Source organism: Pteronotus mesoamericanus, unplaced genomic scaffold, assembly GCF_021234165.1.
Source record: "Pteronotus mesoamericanus isolate MK-2021 breed Mesoamerican mustached bat unplaced genomic scaffold, CSHL_Meso_final contig_221, whole genome shotgun sequence".
Lineage (NCBI taxonomy): Eukaryota > Metazoa > Chordata > Mammalia > Chiroptera > Mormoopidae > Pteronotus > Pteronotus mesoamericanus.
Window position 1 is genome coordinate 5,068,910 of NW_026555092.1, and position 19,416 is coordinate 5,088,325.

Genomic DNA, 19,416 nt, shown 5'->3' on the forward strand with positions numbered 1-19,416 from the left:
AACATCCAGTCAAACAGCTCTGTTATCAGATCATGGTTCACTCTACCACCCACTGACTGGGTTCAGCTCTCTGCATCTCCCTTCCCTAATCTGGAAGCAGAGTTAAGAGCACCTAGCTCTTCGGGTGGTAGGCAGGATTAAATGACGTGATGTATGTGAGGGGCCCAGCCTTTGCAGGGGCTCCATCAATTGCCATAACTGTCACATCTTAAGGAATGTCAGTCTAGGCCAGGCTCCAGAGGTGGGGCCCGGACCTCAGGCTTGGAGGGAAATGGGACTGAGACCCCTCATCCCCTTCTGGAAGCCCACCTCCGGGCCTGATTCCTTCCCCTAGCTCCCACCTCTCTGCTGGGGAGCTCCTCAAAGAGCCAACGGAAAGCTGTGTTTACACTGCCAAGTGGCATCCCCAGGGAGGGAGGAGAGGAGGAATAAATCTTCCTGCCTCTGCTTTGGAAAGCAGACTGATAATTATCTGCCTGCTAGGTAAACATTTGCCAAGCTGGCCCCGCTGATTAACCCCTTGGCACCCAGGCCTGGGTGAAGTTGTCTAGGGGCAGGTTGCTCCGGGAGGCCTGGAACTTAGAGGAGGCTGGGCATGGCTCCTGGCGCCTGCAGAGAAGATCTGATTCAGGCTGAAACACTCAGGAGGATGGGACAGAATGACTTCAAGATCAGGGTTTGAAATTTACTCCACTTGGCCTCTCCAGCCCTCCAGCCCGCCAGACCCCTGGCCCAGGAATATAGGCCTCAGAGGAGCGGCAAGGGCTGAAAGGCTATTCGGCAGTTTCAGGCAGGGGTGCTGTCCTGTGTTTGAGGGGTTGGAGCGGCGATGCCTGCTCGCTTCAATCCCCTCTGGTTTTCTCCAGAGGAGAGAAAGCCACCGCACCAGAAGCGTAGACCCACCTCCCACAGGAGGGGAGCCCTGCCCCGGGTCGTGTCCTGATGTGGCTGGTTAGAAGGCTGGGTTGGGCTGACTATAATCACTCACATGGGTGCACACCTGCGCCGCTTACCAAGCACTTTCCCTCCCGTTGTCTCATCCAACCAGCCCCACAATGAACCTGTGAAGCAGGAAATAACCCCCTGTGGTGCAGTGGTTCACATCCAGGCTCTGTAACTCACTGGCTGTATAGACTTGGGGCAATCCCTTCACCTTCCCTAGAAAATGGGGAGGCGGGGAGGCGTGTGTGTGGCTCAGCGGGCTGGGCGTGGACCTGCCCGTGGAAAGGCCACCAGTCAATCCCCGGTCAGGGCGTAGGCCAGGGTTTCAGGCCAGGTCCCTGGCTGGGTACGTGTGAGAGACAACAGACTGATGTTTCTCTCTCACACAGATGTTTCTATCCCTCTCTTTCTCCCTCCCTTCCCCTCTCTCTAAGAATAAATAAATAAAATCTTTTTTTAGAAATGGGGCAAAAGCCGCTCCTCTCCCTCCCCATCCCTCTTCCCCTACCTTTGCAATTTTGCTTCAAGGCTTAAATGAAATGGATCTAAAGAGCTCAACAGTGCCTGGTGCAGGGTCAGCAAATTTGTCAGCTCCTTCCTCGAACTCCCCATTTTACAGGGGAGGAAAATGTGGCTCAGCGAGCTATCCAATTATACTCATTTGAATGTTTTAAAAAATTATTATGCAAATGCATGGTGAACATGGGCCAAAGTTGTATTTCACTTATTCATGAGGAAGTTATCAGGATGACAAAGCTGGTTCAGAGGACTGATTGATATAGTCAAAGAAGCATTGAGAATGCTGGAGAAAGATTGCTAGTCAGATTCTAGCCCAAAATACCCTACAGTGAGTGACCTATGATCTTTGGGCTTTAACCTATAATCTCCACTGGTCAGAAATCATTTGTAACACTATTGGATGTCTGTTTTCTATGAATTAACATCTTAGTTCTCAGACTTATAAAATGCCTGGGCCTGAATGCACAGGGGGCTGCCTGACCCTGGGAGGGCTTGTTTAGTTACGTCCCGGTGGACGGATGAAGATCACACAGGCTCCTCATTGCTTCACTTCTAAGTTTTGTAAACTTTTCCTTAACAAGGTCAAGTGTTGAAAGGATGGGAAAGGGAGGGATTGACCTTCTGAACTGTGTCAGGATTACTTCTGAACAAGAATTCATTACCCTTTTGCTCTAGAGAGCCTAGTTCTGCTACCTCCTTAGGCTGATGGTGAGAATTGAAGGCCCAGAAAGAGGGTGTGACTGTGAAGGGTGACATACTATGCCTAGGGAAGGAGCAGAAGCCTGATCTGCTCCCCCACCCTCCTCCTCCCCCTGGGCTACATCCCTGGCTCTCCCTCAGATGGGGTCCAGGTATGGATTACCTACTATGGTCAGGAACTGCTTTGAATCCTGGTGGCGCCCAGGGGGACAGACTCACTTTGGCTGGAGCCGGAGTGATATCGTGGGGTCCTGTGGGGTTTCGCCAGGGTTTGAGCTTATCTGTGCTCAAGCAAGGGAGAGCCGAGACCAGGGAGGTTCCTGCAGCCACACCGGTTAATTGTGCAGTGAGGCACCCGGGGAAGCTCAGAGCTGGAGGAACAAGCAGCAGTAAAGAAGCAGCAGATGGGTTTCCACGGTGATTGCCTCCTAGAGCTCTAAGTGTCTTCCTTCTTCTTGACTGGAAGGGGGCGAGGAGGGGGCGGTTCAGCAGGAAAAACACGGGTGCAGGAGGAAAAAAACAAGTCCTAGTCCTGATCTACCCCGGGTGGAAGCTTAGTGTCCCTTGAGCAAGTAATCTCACCTCCTTCTGGGTCTGAGGAGGAACAAAGAATACCTTTGTTTGGTGCCTACTCTGTGCCAGGCATTATCTCATTTAATCCTCTTCCCAGCAAGCCTTTGAGGAAGAAGCTGTTATCAACGTTTTCCAGGTGAGGAAACAGAAGTACAGAGAGGTGGAGTAACTTGCACAGTAACACACAGCTTGTTAAGAGCACCTGAGTCGTGCTCCCAACCACAGCACTATAGAGTGCTCCAGGCCCCTTCCTCTCGGGAGACTAGATTCATTCCATCTGGATATTTCATGCTCATCCCAGAAAAGGAAGGGTGGAGGGAAGCAGAATCAGGCTGCAAAGAGAGAACACTTCAGATCAACCACAGTGGAGTGAGCCTTTATTTTCTGCCTGGGCACTTTGGTCAATAGGACACCTGGCACCTCAGGCAGGAAGCAACTCTAGGCTCAAGCCTCCCTCAGACACCCTCCCCCACCCCCCTGCTGCCCCCAGGGTGAGTGGTGGGGGTGGGAGCTGCTGAAGGAAGGAGGACCAACCTGGAAATAGTCTGGAGCATTTTGCCCAATACCCTCACCCAGTTGCTTAACACCTCACTTATATTATCTCTTCCGATTTGTAGACTCCCACACTCAGACCCCCAGCCAGGGTGACCCAGGGGAAGCTCTGAGGATTAGGGTCAGGAGCTCAGGGTTCCAATCCGCAACCCTGCCGCTTAGCTGAGTCTCCTTAGAAGAAGAACATCCCCCCTCTCAGCTTCATTTTCTCATGTGTAAAACATGACAGTGATAAGCCTCTGCCTTGAAGGGTTGATGTGAGAATTCAGAGACAGGTTGTGACAGTTCATGGCAAACTGAGGTATGGTCCCTGCTGGTTATGATTAGCAGGCCAAGGAAACTGGTTTGGAAGGAGTTAAGTGCAGACCCTGCCTCCCAGCCAGGAGCGAATCAGGGCTGCCAGGGGAGGGGCCGGGCTGCCACTGGGAGATCTGGACTGGCCAGATGTTGCCTGGAAAGGGAACGGAGGAGACACGTCCGAAGGGCTTGGGGACCATGGGGCAGGGTCTTGGTGCAGGGTCCCTGGCCTCTGCACCGTGACAGCTCCAAGTCAGAGGGTGCAGGGCCAGCTTCCAGGGGTTGGAGGAGGAGGGGCCAAGCTGCCTGAGCTGGAGACAGCGGCAGGGTAGGAGAGGATCAGGACCAACAGCTCTCCTGGCACCCCAGCCTAGGGGCACCAGCTGCACCCAGGCCTTGACCTCAGCTGACCGTGATAGCGCACAGGGGACGCAGGGTTTAATTTTAACTCAGCCACAGGCCTGCAGCCCAGCAGTGCTTGTCAGCGGGCACAGGGGTGGCCAGGGCTGCTCTGGGGCTTCTCAGGCTGGGAGAGGACTGGGGAGACCACCTGTGCTCCTTCCAGCCCTGCACCCTGGCAAAGCCACCTCTTGTGGGAGCTCTGACAGGGCCCCATGGCCTGGCAGATAGCACTCTCCATCAAGGGCCAGGTCAGGGGGTTCAGCCAAGAAGAGAGAAGGACACAGCCTAGCAATCTGGACAGAGATTGCATCAGCCTGAATCGTGCCCAGGGGCAGGGGGTCCTGCTGGGAGAGCAGAGGTTGGCTTGGTTGTGCAAAGGTGGAGGAAGCAGAACCCTGAGGAAAGCAAGGCCAAAAAGCTGGGCTCTACCTGGCCTCCTTGCATCTGGCTGGTGACTCGCTGTTTGACCTTAAGCAGGCAGCCTGCTCTTCATGAGCCTTGGTCTTCCCATCCGTCCAATGAGAGCACTGAGCTAGGGTGATCCCAGCTCCAGCCACCCACCTTCAGGCCCCTGCTCCTCCTGCTTCCCCCAGCCCTGGCCGTGGGTGGCCACATGCAGTCGTGGAGGAGGAAGTCCCTCTGGCTGGCACTGTTGGCCTCCTGGCTTCTCAGCCTCCTGGGAATCTTTCCCCTGCTCCGCCTGGCAGCACCCCCCAGACCTCAGGCACGGGCCCCCCATGGCTGGCCCCGCTGGCTGGATGCAGAGCTCCTGCAGAGCTTCTCCCATCCTGGGGAACTGCCGGAAGGTGCCCCTCCACCTTCTCAAACCCTCCGCAGTGGCATCTGTGACTGGGGAACTTGCTTCGATGCCTCAAAGTGCAGGAGTGGTGGCCTCAAGGTGTTCGTGTACCGAGCGGCTGGACCCATTTCTGAGACGCAGCACAAGATCTTGGCTTCCATTGAGGGATCCCGCTACCACACGTTCAACCCCGCTGAGGCCTGCCTCCACCTCTTCAGCCTGGACGTCTCAGCTGGAGAGTGCAGCCTGGTGCCCCCGAAATGGGACGGGGGCAAGAACCATCTGGTCCTCCGGCTCCACCCAGCCTCCTGTTCTTGGACCTTTCAGCTGGGACAGGCGATGGTGGCCGAGGCCAGCCCCACAGTGGACACCTTCCGGTCTGGCTTCGACGTGGCCCTCCCCCTTCTCCCTGAAGCCCACCCGTTTCGAGGTGGGGCTCCTGGCCAGCTGCAGCAGTACAGCCCCCACCCCAGGGTGGCCCTGCTAGCCCTGGCGGAAGAGAGGGGTGGGTGGCGCACGGCAGGTACCAACTCCTCTGCCTGCCCCTGGGATGGGCACTGTGAGCAGGACCACGGACCTGAGCAGTAAGTGGACCTTTCCCCTTGGGGGCTGGATGAGAGGGGTCTGTAATGGGAGCAAGCCCAGAGGCCAGGGTAGAGGGCAGGATTGAGAGGGGAGAACCAGCTATAGCAGGAGGGAGTCAAGTTACCACCTGCAAGAGGTCCAAGGCAAGTTTTGGAGTTCTCCCTTGGGGATCTTTAAAAACATAAAATATGACTTGCTCTTACTCTTTTTCGCTTATGCCACTCGCCCCTTCACTAATATTTTATTTAACATACACTTCTATAGTGTCTGCTCTGTGCTAAGCACTTTCATAAATAATGATTAAAGTAAGATAATACTCATTGCTATCATTAAATGTTTGTGTGCCAGTCACCGAAGCTCAGAGAGGTTAAGTAATTGTTTGAGGCCACCCAGCCAGAAGGGGCACAGGCAGCAGTTTAGCTCAGAATCGCCTGTCTCCAAGGCCTTCGGCATTAGAATTCTGAGTTCTAAGAGACAGCTTATGATCAACTCTGTCAAATGCCACAGAGCCATGGTGATTAATCACAGATGGGAGCTGCTCTTATGTCAAATTTTGGGGGTTAACCTATTAAGGAAACAGCCTTTGGTTACAGCACATATGAATTAGGTTAGACCTACAGAAGAACTTCCTGCCAGTGGGAGTTCTGAATACATAGAAAGGGCGCTGGCCTAGGGCACTTGGAGAGCTCCTTCAGAAACTTCTCTCTACCTGGGCTAGTTGGGGTGGCATACCTCAGGTGACAGAGCAATTAACCCCCAAGCACCCTAACCCCTCTGCACCTCCAGGAGGCCAGCAGCATCCAAAGGCTGGCTGGGCAGGCAAGAATGAACATCCTCCTGAGGTTGTCCAAGGACCCTGGAGATGGAAGAGGGTTCTCTCTCCATCCCCCAGGGCAGACCTGAGTTGGAACCTGTCACCCTGGTCTCCTTCCCTCCCTCCCTCCCCCAGGCGCCTCGCTGCTCTCTGCTGGAATAACATGGGCTATTCTGAGCTCTACTTCCCTCCCAGGAATTCTCCACGTGGCCACGCTCCATTTTTGCCTCCACTTGGGGCTTCTGGGGCTTCTCTCAGCCAAAGGGCACTTGTGGGAATGAATCCCTCTACTTCCTCTAGGGAGCCCCACAGCCAGGGGTAAGAACAGAATTTCCCCCCTTCAGCTCCCACAGCCCTTCAGCCAGGACCCGCCCCAGCAGACATCTTCTGCAGTTACCTGAAATGCCAGGATCACCCAGGCACCTCCAGCTCAGAGCTCACCTTTGGTGACAAAACTCTCCACTCACTATGCCCCGGGTCACGTTTCTGACTTGGCACTTCCTTCTTCTTGCACAGAAAGTTCTTCTTTCAGCTGACTTTAGTTACTGCTAAATGCAGTTGGCTATTATTGGTGAATCTGAAAGTTATCGCAGCCTGAACTTCTTGGAGAAACTGAGAGTTAGGGAGCTGCGCAGTTTACTGATTGGCCCCAAACTGGCCAGAACTGGCCGAGGTTTTCTCATCAGTGTGGCCCACACTCTGAGTAGCATTTTTTGATAAGTTTATTTCCAAGGTATGATGGCTGGCAGGCTCTAATATAGTCCTCTGAATGTCAAGAAGTTCTGTCTTTGGCTTCATTCCACCTGTAGGCAACAGGAGTTCTAGTCACTAGGGCAGTTTGAGCCTCAGTTTCCCTAAAGTGCCAGGTAGCTGCCTGAGCAAGCCGGACAGTATAGGGACAGAGTGAGAGAGGGAGGCCTCCGGCCATGGGGCCAGCCCCTGGAAAGTGGCCTGAATAAACAACTGCTGGCCAGAGAAAGAGGCGATTCACAGTCCCTGCCACTGTCCCACATTCCCTCAGCTGGCAGGGGAGAGGGGGAGGGGACGAAGTGAATTCTTAGGGAAAGCTTGCTCTGGGCCGGGTGCTGTGCTAGCCACCTTACAGAAGTCATGCCTAATCCCCTGATGCACCCTCCACGGGAGGTATTAGTGTTCCCATTTCAGGGAACAGGAAACTGAGGTGCAGAGAGGGAGAGGGGGAAGCCTAGGGCCTTTGGTGACAAGCTCTGTGATTCATCACAGCCTCCCCTCATGTTTCTGATCAGGAGCTTGGCACTGAGATTAAACCCTGCACTTCTGGCTCCAAATCCCGTGTTTTTCCACCTTTGTTGAACAGTTCTCCTGTTGCTTTGGAATAAGTCTCCACCCATTAAAATTGTTATTTATTTTTATGAATAGGGAATTCATTCACATGGTATAAAATTCCAAAGGCACAAAAGGGTACACAGTAAAACTCCCTCCCTCCCCATCTCTGGCCACCCCGTTTTCCTTCCTGGAACCAAACACCGCTGCTGGTTTCTCTTGTGTCTTTTCTGAGGTGCTCTGTGTGTGTACAAGCAACATGAACCTATGCTCTCCGCTTTTTTTGTTTATTTACATAAATTCAATGCAGGTTTTAAAGTCCCTTGTCCCATCTCCACTGGGCACAGGAGGTCCATTGCCTAGGGCCCATGACAGTTTTAGGGGCCTATGAAAATGTTTTCAGTTCTTTCAAAATCAGGAGAAAAAAATGAACTTTTAGGGAGAAGAAAATATTTTCATATGTAATATTAACATGTTCGTGTTTATAGCAACACATCAAGTATAATTTTTATCCATTGTTTTATGGCAGAGGGGTCACAAAGGCCAAAGTAAGTACCTAGGGCATATGAAGGCAGGTAGAGAGCCATGTGGACTCCAGCCTTGAGCACTGAGGCCCTGATTCCACAGCAAGTACCTTACCTGGTCATGGAACCCTGAGAATTCATTGGCAGTTGCCACAATGACCCTTCTATAACACACACACACATATACACATACTCCTCCAGCCTCTGCTTATTTACCACTACTGATGGGGAACTCACTACCTTCCAAGCCCATCCACTGACTACTCACAACAGCTTCATTACTAAGATTTGTCCTGAAACTGACTTTTCAGAATGGATTGGGTCCATTCATCCCGGGTCTAGCCTCTACAGAACACTGAGAAGTCATTCATTTAGCACCTACTGAGTGCCTCATTCTCTGCCAGGCACTCTGCTAGGCCCTAGAGATACTGAGATGAGGGAGGCATAGCCCTGTCCTCAAGTAGCTCTGTCTTGTAGGAGTCCCTGCTTATGACAGACGCTGTTAAACATAGAGAGGCTGTGCAAGCGGCCTGCCTGCCTCCTGTACTTCAGAGCTATGTGACTTCTGCAGGCCTCAGTTTCCTCATCTGTAATATGTGACACTAACAGCAGGCACCTCCTGTCTCATAGCGCTGCTGTGAAAAGGAACTGTGGTAATGAAAGTCAAGCACTTAGAACAGTGCCAGGAACAAAGTGTGTGCTCAACAAAGGTCAGCTTGGCTCACTACCGCTGCAGTGCGCATGGGGCTGTGGGAGCAGAGAGGAGGGAGCCATCTCCAGAGAGACCAGGAAGGCTTCCTAGAGGAGGTGGTGTTTCAGCTTAGGTGTTAAGATCGAGCAGGATTCCTTGGGCTGCAAGGCAAGGAGGGGTGCTCCAGGGTAAGGTAGAAGGACATTCAAAGAGAGGGAACAGTGAAGGCTACTGAGGGCTGAGGGGTGTAGTTCGTTCAACAGGCTCTTTGTTTCTGGGTTCTCTGAAGCCTTAACCTTAAGCTTTAGTTTAAAGGTTAAGCCTTTAGTCCCTTGAGGCTCTACTCGGGTTACGGGGGTGGTATAGCTGGCTGCTGCTGCTGCTCTTAATGAGGCGAAGGGTGTTCTGTTGTTTAACTTATGGCTTCTTCCAGGGAAAGCCTGGTGGCCACCTGAGCACTGGCGAAAGAAGGCAGCGGCTCTGAGTAGTTCAAACACCTCAGGATCCCGAGTTAGCACACCTTGGTTCTAGCTCCAGTCCGGCTAACCTTTGCTGAGACCCTGAGCTCATCTTTGATTCTGGGACTCAGTCTCCCCATCTGTTCAATGGGGGCTGGTCCAGAGACTGACTAAGGTTTCCCAGGACTGCTTCTTGAATGCTCAGACTGAGGACCAGATACACTGTAGCTGAGGAGGATCCTGGGACCCTCTGGGCCCTCTTCCTCAGTCCTCCTCTGAGCAGACTCGTGAGCCCAGTAGTCCTGCCTGCCCGCCGCCCACCCCGCCCCAGCAGCGAGGTCCCGGGCACTGCTTCTCTGGTGGGCAGTCCCAGGGACATGGCTCTGAGGAGGCTGTGACCCCCCCCCTTCCCCCACAGGCACACATAGCCTGAGTGTGGCCCTGGAGCTGGGGGAGGAGGTGGGAGGAACAGAGGAGGCCTGTCCTCCGGGTGAGGGGCCTCTGGGCAGCAGCTTCCTGTGTGGTTCCAGGCTGGGGGCCCAGCCCACCTCATGACAGAGGAGCCTTTCATGGGCCTGGGCTCTCGGGATGGGGGTGGGGGAGGCAGGGCATGGAGGCCACTCAGGTGAGGGCTGCCTGAGAGTCTGCGTGTGGCAGAGCTGTGGGAGGGCAAACACAGGCTCGTCCAAGTCAGACCTGTCTTGGAAAGTCAGGTCCCACCACCTCCCATCTTGCAAACGAGGAAACCGAGGTCTAGAGAAGAGAAGGGAGGTTTCTAAGACCAGCAAGGGCAGAGGCAGAGCTAGAACCTGGGCTCCTGCCTCCCGGCCCCGCTGTGGGTGAGGGTGAGTGTGAGGCTGGCGCTTGTGTACGTGTATCAGTGTGTAGCCCTGCTTGTGCACAAGTGTTTGTAAACATATGAGAACACAATGGCGGGTTTGTAATTGTGAATTTGGGAGTGTTGCTGTGGAGATGGAGAGGGGTCATCGAGTGATCCAGGTGGGGGGGGGCAGCTGTCTCAGGCCTCGGGTATGCTACACATACCCTCCTGTGCCTCTTTAGGACCCACCCTGGGGCAACGCTGCCCAATGCCACTTTCTGCCTCATCCCGGGCCGCAGCCGCCGTCCTGATGCCTTGCACTTCCTCCAAGCCCTGCAGGTACAACCCTAACTTGGGCACCCCCGTCCCTGACCCCCCCACATCGGAGCTGCCAGGGTCCCCTGGGACCCAGGCCAAGGGGAAGGAGCCGTGAGCTGCCCTTTAATCCTTTACTCTGGGACTCGGGTGTGCCGATAGCCCCATTCACCTCGCCCCCTGCTGAACAACCCGCACTCTCCCAAAGCCACTTTTCTCTCCTCCTTGCTCCTTGCTCCCCACGGCAGCAGCTGCTGCCTTGGAACTGGGAGGTGGGTGAGTACATGTAGGGCCGGACTGGGCTCCCCAGTGACACCCCTGCCCCCCAGGCTGGCTGCATCCCTGTACTTCTCAGCCCTCGCTGGGAGCTGCCCTTCTCCGAGGTCATCGATTGGACCAAGGCGGCCATTGTAGCTGACGAGAGGCTCCCACTTCAGGTAGCCGAGGGCCCTGTCCATGGGGCGGGGACTGGACCCAGGACATGGGAGGGGCCCCGGGATCCCAGCCCCCAGGCTAGCCTTGGTTCTCATTCTTATCCCTCGTCTATGTAGTATATTGATGATTTTGCCCCTCAGTCCAAGTCCCAAGGACTCCATTGGATATTATGGAGGCAGACTCCAGAGGGTTCTGAGAGCAAGTCCTGGGCTTCTTTCAGCCTCAGTTTCCCCATATGTACAATGGGAGGAGTTAGACCAGTTGATCTCCATGGGCCGGTCCAGCTGGTCCATGAATACCTAAATACCCAGTTCATGGGAAGACCACAGACACACAATCCAAAACGGGAGCGCCCCCATGGGGCTTTGGGTGGCAAAGGAAAAGACAGTGACTTTCCCATCTGATGAAACTGATTTTGCTGGGCTCTGAGAAACATGTGTGTGAGCCTCAGACTGCTGAGCAGTGACAGTGGCGCCGGGAGTTAACAACAGCCCCCGCGCACTGAGCCTCTATGACATGCTGAGCACTTAACAAGCACCACCTCACTTAATCCTTACAACCACCCTGTGCGGCCGGTACCATTATTATCCCCACTTTACAGATGAGGAAACACTCAGAGAGGTTAAGTAGTTAGTCCACGGTCACACAATTACTAAATGGCATTTAAACTCAACTCTCTGTGACCCTTGAACTCTCGGTGCTGTGTTGCCGGGGACTTCGCTGAGGGTGGCTGCTGCTAACTCTGGAGAACCATGGGGAGAGGGCTTCTGGTTCCCAGACCTCCAACCCCAGGTTGTCCCCACCTCAGGGTCAGTCAGGGCCTGACAAGGCCCCATGCCCGCTTCTTCTCTTCTCCCTCGGTGGCCCAGGTCCTGGCTGCCCTCCAGGAGATGCCCCTGACGCGGGTCCTCACGCTGCGTCAGCAGACCCAGTTTCTGTGGGACACCTACTTCTCCTCCGTGGAGAAGGTCATCCATACCACTCTAGAGGTAAAGGGGACTTGCCTGGTAGGGCCCCTGGCTCTTGGCTCCTGACTCACCTCTCTCAGGACACGTCCTCTGCCGTGTTTGGGCTTCCCCCTTAAAGGTGCTTCTGGGATGAATCTGACACTGGGGCTCTTGAATGGGTTCCTTCCCCAGTGGTGGCCGCAGTTTCCCCATCTATAGAGGGACAGCTGTGGCAAATAGGTCCCACAGCACGTACCAACTCCATTTGATGGGCACCGGCTGCCCTGGTGCTGTGTGGGAGGGATTCTGGGTCTGGAAAGAATGTCATGAGCTTTAAGTGATGTCTGTGATACGTGAGGACGGAGAGGGAGGTAGCAAGCTCCCCAACATCTGCCAACTCTGGACACCATGGCCAAGCGTCCTCTACTCTGTATTTCTGTGTCTGAACCCTTCTGTCCCCGGGGGTTGGGTGCTGCAGCTGCCACCCCCTCCCGTGGCCCGAGGGGGGTATGGGGCTAGCCAGGTCCTCACATCCTCAGACCCCGTTTACTGCCACCCTGGCCACTCGCCCTGCAGAGCCCGCTCTCATTTTACAGATTATTCAGGACCGGATCCTCGGAGTGTCTGCTCACCCCTCACTGTTGTGGAACAGCCCCCCGGGGGCCCTCCTGGCCCTGCCCACCTTTTCCACAAGCCCCTCGGACTTCCCCTTCTATTACCTACAGCAGGGTATGTCCTGGGAATGGGACAACCTGAAGTCCCCTCATCCACTCTCCCCAAGCTCCTCCCAGTCTCAACCACAGAGCCCCACCAAGGCCCTCCCCAGGTACCCAACATCTCTCTTGGCTCCCACGGTCCCCAAACCCACTCCCTCTCCAGGGGATTCTGTCCCCTCCCACCCTAATAGCCTGTGTCTCATTCCCCCAGGCTCTCACCCTGCAGGCAGGTTCAGCGCCCTGATCTGGGTGGGGGCCCCAGGCCAGCCCCCTCTGAAGCTCATCCAGGCGGTGGCAGACTCTCAGCACTGTGCCCAGGTCTGTCCCCTTGCCAGCTGGGGTCCTGGGATCCAGGGTGGGAGCAAAAAAGCAGGGCAGGACCATTGAAGACACCTAGATCCCAAAGATAACCACACATTTTGAGGGAGGGGAGGCACAGGGAGGACTTTCAAGTGCCCTTGCTGCCTTCTTCCTTAATTCCCAAGTTTCTTGTACTTTCCCCCCAACCTCCTCTCCATCTCCCCAAGGAAATTGATGACTCCATCTCAAAAGAGGTACCTCTTGGGAAGGCTGGAGAAATAAACATACCGGTGTTCACTCATCTGTTCACCCAGCAGTCACTTTCTGAGCACCGGGCCGCAGGCTTGACGTGAGGATGCAGAGAAAAGGCAGGAAAGAAAGGGTTGTACCCTGGGATGCAGACTCAGTTAGCATTTCTTAGCACACAGGCTGTCAAATGTAAAGAGAAGCCAGACGGACTGGTGAGAGTATTTGCAGAAGGGGGAAGCAGTGAGCTCAGCCGGGGCGCAGATGGAGCGACAACAAAGACGGGACGTATGAGCTGGGCTGGGAATGATGACAGAACAGGAGGATGAGAATGAAAATCTTTGCGAGAAGATGCGTATGGGACATAGGGTTGCGATCCAGGCCGGGGCTGCCACCACTAGAGCTCTCGAGTTCTAATGCCACTACCTTCATGTCACTGAAATTCCTGCTCTCCAGAAGCGCAGAGGCAAGGACAGGGCAGTAATGAAAGGACCTTGGCTCCAACTGACTTCTCCCAAACTCATAGATACAGCTGCTCGCCCATATTTCTTCCATCCCGAGAAAGAAGACTCCTGGGATCTTCCTGCCCCACTTCAGTAACACCCCATTTCCTCCTAGATCTTGGTTCTCTGGAGCAACGACAAGCCACCCCCACCCAGGTGGCCTGAGACAGCAGTGCCCTTGATAGTCATTGAAGGGCACAGGAAGGTGAGGGATGGGGAGGGGTGTGGAAGGGGTGGGTTCAGCCCTGGAAAGCTGGGAACTGGGGAGGGCATTTACTTGGGTCTGAGCCAAAGCTGGACTTCATGTTGGGCCTAAAGAAATCAGGCAGGAGGTTTTGCCTACAGACCTAATAGAAATGATTCTCTTTCATCCCTGGCCCTTGTGAACTGTGCTTCCAGAGAACTGGGGTTTTATGAGATGAGGGAAGGTAGAGGGAGTACACGATGTTTCAGATGACAGACAGACGAGAAACTTGGGATCCTGAGGAAACATGGACAGATGGCAGCAAATGGGCCAGAGAAGGGTGTCTTCTGTGAACCTGGGATGGTATGAGCCGCCTGCTTGCTGTGTGGTTCTGGGCAAGTCCCTTCATCTCTGGATCTGTGTCTTCCTTTCTGTCCTCATTTGAGGACATTTTTTTTTCGTTGCTTTTAGAGAGAGAGGAATGGGGAGAGAGAGAGAAATACTGGTTGCCTTTTCATATGTGCCCCAACTGGGGATTGAACCTGCAACCTGGGTATGTGCCCTGACCAGGAATCAAACTCACAATCTTTCAGTCTATGGGATGATGCTCCAACCAACTGAGCCACAGCAGCCAGGGCTGAACCTGTTTCTTTCAAACAAAGGACATTTGACAACCCCTTCCAGGGTTGAGGTGAGCATCCAATGAGCAAGGGAAGAATCCTGAGATATCAGAACTGGAAGGACCCCTAGACACCAACTCACCCATTTTACCAAAGGGGAAATTGAATTCCAGAGAGGTAAAATAACAAATTCAGGGCAGACTTGCTGTTTTCAGTGTTTTTTGTTTTTGTTTGTTTGTTTGTTTGTTTTTTTACAAGATGCCTGCAGGACTCCTGCTTAGCACATACTCATATATCCACTGTGGGAACCTGGGGAGGTTCCCACAGCTCAGTTGCCCTCCCCTCTCTCCCACTGCAGGTAACCGACCGCTTCTTCCCGTACAGCGCCGTCAGCACCGATGCCATCCTCAGCCTCGACACTCACAGCAGTCTTTCTACAAGTGAGGTGTGGACTGGGTCCAAGAAGAGCCTGGTGTGGGTGGGGACTGAGCCAGCGGGCCCTGGTGGCCCCTTGGATTCCCAGAGCTGGGAGGGCCAGATGTCAAGAGATCCGGTCTCCTGCTTTTGAAACCACCCCAGCGAGCTACTCAGCTTCCTCCTCAGAAATCTAATAGAAGCTTTCTGCAGACTCTTTTGAAAATACTTTTTTTTCAGATCCCAGCCGAAAATTTTCCCCTAAGCCTCCTCTGGAAACTTTCACACTCTGACCTCCTCTTCCTGAGTCCAGGCTGGCTTTGCGTTTGTATCTCTGGATGTTCCTCTCTCAGACCTCACTTAAATGTCTCCCCAGGTGGACTTCGCTTTTGCGGTGTGGCAGAGCTTCCCGGAGCGGATGGTGGGTTTTCTGACGTGGAGCCACTTCTGGGATGAGGCCCAGGGTGGCTGGGGCTGCACTGCTGAGAGGGTCAACGAATTCTCCATGGTCCTCAGCTCAGCCGCCTTCTACCATAGGTACAGGCAGCCACCCTGGCCCCAGGGTCAGAGGGTCAGCAACCCCCTCGTTAACCAGGAGCAGGGTGGTGTGGGAGTGAACACAGTAGTCAGCCTAGAACCCAGAGATCCTGGTTCAAGGCCCAGGCCTGCCATGCCACAGCTGTGTGATGGGCAAGTCTCCTCCTATTTCCTGAGGTTCAGCTTCCTCATCTATAAAATATATTCACCTCATAGGGTTGGTGTGATAATCAAATGATAAAAGAAATTTTAATAAGTTTTTTTTAAAAATGTGTGTGTGATGAACTGGGGACTGCACAAGTACCCCAGTCCTGGGGCAGGGGCTGAATCCTAGAGGGCCTCTTTAGAGGGGTTCCTTAACCTGAACATGTTTAAACCAAACATGGCACCTCTTGCCAGGAATTCTCAGCAGAGCGAGGAATACCCCTAAGGTCTGCAGGGGCCCAGGCTGTTCAGCAGGAGGGCTGTGTGAAGCAAGGCTCACTTGGGGCTACACCAGCCTCATTAGTCCACAGCCTTCCAGAAACTGGTTTTGGGCCGCCATGTTTGATGGCCTTGGAGCCAGGGGATCCCCCCTCAGTATGGGTCTGAGTTAATTCCTCAGAGCCTGGGGTAGGGGCCCCAGGGAGCAGGAGGTCCAGCATGGCCACAGGCAAGCCACAGAGCGCAGAACAGCGGGAGGCGGTTGCAGCGCCATCAGCACAGTGCCATTTGTACTTGCAGTGGGGGGCTCTCTGACATGGCCATGGCCAGGGCTCGGAGAAGGAAGCTGGGATTTTGCAAAAGGCTTGGAGATTGGGGTCAAAGGGAGAGTGAGGGGTCAGGACAGGGGGAATGAGGCCTGGGGAGGGGGGTGAACTCGGTTGCTGCCTCTCTCTGTCTTCCCCTTTTGCCCAGGTATTACCACACCCTCTTCACCCACTCCCTGCCCAAGGCTCTGAGGAGCCTGGCAGATGACACACCCGCCTGTGTGGATGTCCTCATGAACTTCCTAGTAGCAGCAGTCACCAAGCTGCCCCCTATCAAGGTGCCCTATGGGAAGAGGCATCCGGAAGCCAGACCACCACTGGTGAGGATGGAGGGGCACTGGGAAGGGTAGTGGGAAGTGCTCCCCGGCCCCAGCTAACCTGATTCTTTCTGCTTCAGGGGGCGGGGAGAGGCAGGGTTCAGAAAGACAGAAAATCCTCCGACGTATTTCTCCTCCCCCTCTTAGAAGTCTGGCGGTCTGGGGCCCGCGACTGCGCTGCAGCCCGTAGACCAAGGCTGCATCAACCGGATGGCGGCAGCGTTCGGCCACATGCCCCTGGTGTCCTCTCGCCTCCGCCTGGACCCAGTGCTCTTCAAGGACCCGGTGTCAGTGCTTCGTAAGAAGTATCGCAGGCTGGAGAAGCCCTAAGCAGGACCCACAGAGACCCCTTCCTTACTCCCGGGGGCGTTACACCTGCTTAGAGGAGGTGGCTCGGCTCAGATGTTTCCTCCTCAGAGACATCTAGGGACCAATTATGGAGCCCAGTTGGCCAACACGTCAGATCCCGATTAGCCAATCATAGTCATAGTGCTCGGAACGGGGCGGGACCTCGTCTTACTATCCAACCCAGCGGCCGATGACTGTTCTCGGGTGCGCTGCGCCGTCTGTCTCCGTGCCTCTGCTAGGGCCAACCCCTCTGCCCAGCTGACTTCTTGACTTTCAAATCCTCCCCTCCCACAGGGACTGGTCTCACCGCATCCCTTCTCGAGATCGATTTGGTCTCTTCTGAGCTTTTATAGCCAGGTGTTTCTCGCAGTCCCAGCACGGTCCATGTCTGGGAGCCCCGAAAAGGCAGAGCTGTGTTCTCCTCTCTCTGGCCTAGCAGGTGCGCTACGAATATTTGAAGAACAGATAATGGAAGAAACATCAACTGCGTGCCTGGCCCTGTGAGGACAGTGGTGGGAGTGTGGACACGAATGAGGAGACGAAACTCCATCCCAGTCCGGTGGGAAGGCAGCTTAACCACAGACGCCTGGGTTGCCAGGTGCGATCCTCAAGCCCCAGAGAGGGAGCAAAGAGGCCCCAGGAAGCTAGTTTCGGCTTCCTTCCCGACCGGGCGGAACAGAGTGGGGAGGGGAGGAAAGGGATGAGAACGCAGACGGTGACCCCTGCCCGGCCCGGGACCCACAGCTCAGGCTCAGCCATAGCCATCGCCCTGCATTACCAGCTTTGACCACTAGAGGTCAGCGCTGCTCCGCGCTCCAGTAGGGGAACTGGAAGGCTCGGTGGTGTGCAGCCTGATGTCTGGAAACTCAAGAGAGTAGGGAAGTATCTGAAAGAACAGCCCCACTTTTTGGCCTACACACTTAGGACCAAGCAGGGCTATTTCTAGGTGGGCTGGGTGAGAGCAAAAGCCGGGGCGCCTGTAGGTGAGAGTGCAGTGGGGGAAGGGACGCTGGGTTCTCCCGGGTTCATCCACCTGGGACTGGAATTATCACTTCCGAAATAAAGCGAACGTCCTTGCTCGCCCAAACTCAGGCTATAAATACCCCTAGGCAGCTGCGCCGGGGAGGCACCTGGGAGGGGGACAGCTCTAGAGGGGTGGGGGAAGACTGGGTACAGCCCAGGTCCAGGGTGTCAGGTGTTTTTCTGCGTTGATGGCCTCGCTTTGGAAACTCCCGTGACTAGTTCCCTGGCCAGAACATGCTGTCCCCCAAGGCCTCTCCAAGGCTTCCCACCCCCATTCTCCAGCTTGACCTCTGCCCTCTGGATGACTCAGGTGGGACTCAGGCGGTGAGAAGGCTCTCTCTTGGGAGGCATGGGGCTGCTAGATTCTTGAGGTGGTGGGGGAGACTGGGAGTTAAAGAAGATCAGAGGCAGCCTCGCCCAGGGTCAGGAACAGTTGCCGGTGGGTTAGAAAGCACACAGCTGCAGCCCAGGCAGACTTCCCAGGGCACAGGACTCTGAGTGCCAGGCCCAGCCAGGGAAAAGAGGCACCTTTCCCCTCTCCAGTCACAGCTGTGGCACCCAGAACACTGAACTGCCTTGGCATAGCCTTGCCCACGGGGAGGGCACTGCAAGGCCCAAGGACTCACACTGTAACAACATGCAGCCCAGAGCAGATCCCCAACCCCTGCTGCAGGGACAAGCCTAGCGGAATGAGGCAGAAGCCCCAGACCTGCCTCACCCTGGCTGTGTGACTTAAGGCCAATGACTCAACCTCTCTGAGTTTTCTCATCTGTAAAAATGGAACACTGTAATGACTGGAGAGGGGGTAAGGACTCAGCAGAGAGCGAAGCTCAGGGTCCTGGTTCCTGGGGCCTGCCATTGCCGAGGGGGCGTTGATCCCCCTGAGATTGGGGCGGAGTGGAGCACGGCCATTAGCAGCCCCGCACACGCATTTCCAACACAAAATGACTTCCCACTGATTTTGAGGGGCTGAAGAACCCAGTGACCTAGGTCATAGGCAACTCTGCATGTCAGTGCTAGAAAGGCACAGAGACACCATTTCACAGAAGAGAAGGGGGAGGCTCAGAGCAGGAGGTGAGTTGGCAAGCCCCCTCCTCTTGCCATGGGTAATGACAGGGTCAAGATAAATTCAGCGCTGCTCCTGGGGAGACTGGGAAGCCCACAAAGTTCCTCAACAAGGCAGCCTCATGCTGCGTCTTCCAGAATAAAGATAAAAGTAACCACTCTTCAGGGGCCAGGTGCTTAGCAGACTTTGGCTCCAGTCCTCACAACAACCCTGTGAGGTAGGTGTTAACGCTCTGTGAGATTGGGGACAGGTTTCCCCCATTCATCTTATAAACACAAGCCAAAAGTAAACAAACAGCCCTGGCTGGTGTGGCTCAGCAGATTGAGTGCCAGGCTGTGAACCAAAAGGTTGTAGTTTTAATTCCCAGTCGAGGCACAGTTGGGGGTATGCGAGAGGCAACCGACCAGTCTCTCACACACTGATGTTTCTCGTCCTCTCTTTCTCCCTCCCTCTAAAAATAAAATCTTTAAAAGAAAAAAACAAACACACACACATAAGCCACCCCCTAATTCAGGAACCTTCACACACTCCAGAAAGCCAGGGTCTCCTGTCCCAATTTTATGGCCCCTCTTTGTCCTCTGTCCCCAAGTTCAGAGTAGGTCAGGCCATATGGGCAACAGCTGGCCCAATGAGATCCGATTTCAGGCTGAGTTCCCCAGGACATTATCAGGCTGAGAAGTGGCCCAGGAGCTGTGAGGTGCTTAGGGCAGGACCCAAGA

At 54.7% G+C, this 19,416-nt stretch overlaps 1 protein-coding gene across 1 annotated transcript; it reads left to right on the forward strand.

Moving 5' to 3' along the window:
* Positions 1-3,755: 3,755 nt before the first annotated feature.
* On the forward strand, positions 3,756-17,687 carry EXTL1 (exostosin like glycosyltransferase 1). The gene is made up of 11 exons (XM_054571771.1): positions 3,756-5,367; positions 10,220-10,316; positions 10,622-10,729; positions 11,597-11,716; positions 12,271-12,403; positions 12,602-12,708; positions 13,555-13,644; positions 14,602-14,688; positions 15,034-15,194; positions 16,092-16,263; positions 16,408-17,687. The coding sequence occupies exons 1-11, from the start codon at positions 4,598-4,600 to the stop codon at positions 16,588-16,590; spliced, it is 2,028 nt and encodes a 675-aa protein (XP_054427746.1). The 5' UTR covers positions 3,756-4,597; the 3' UTR covers positions 16,591-17,687.
* Positions 17,688-19,416: the final 1,729 nt, after the last annotated feature.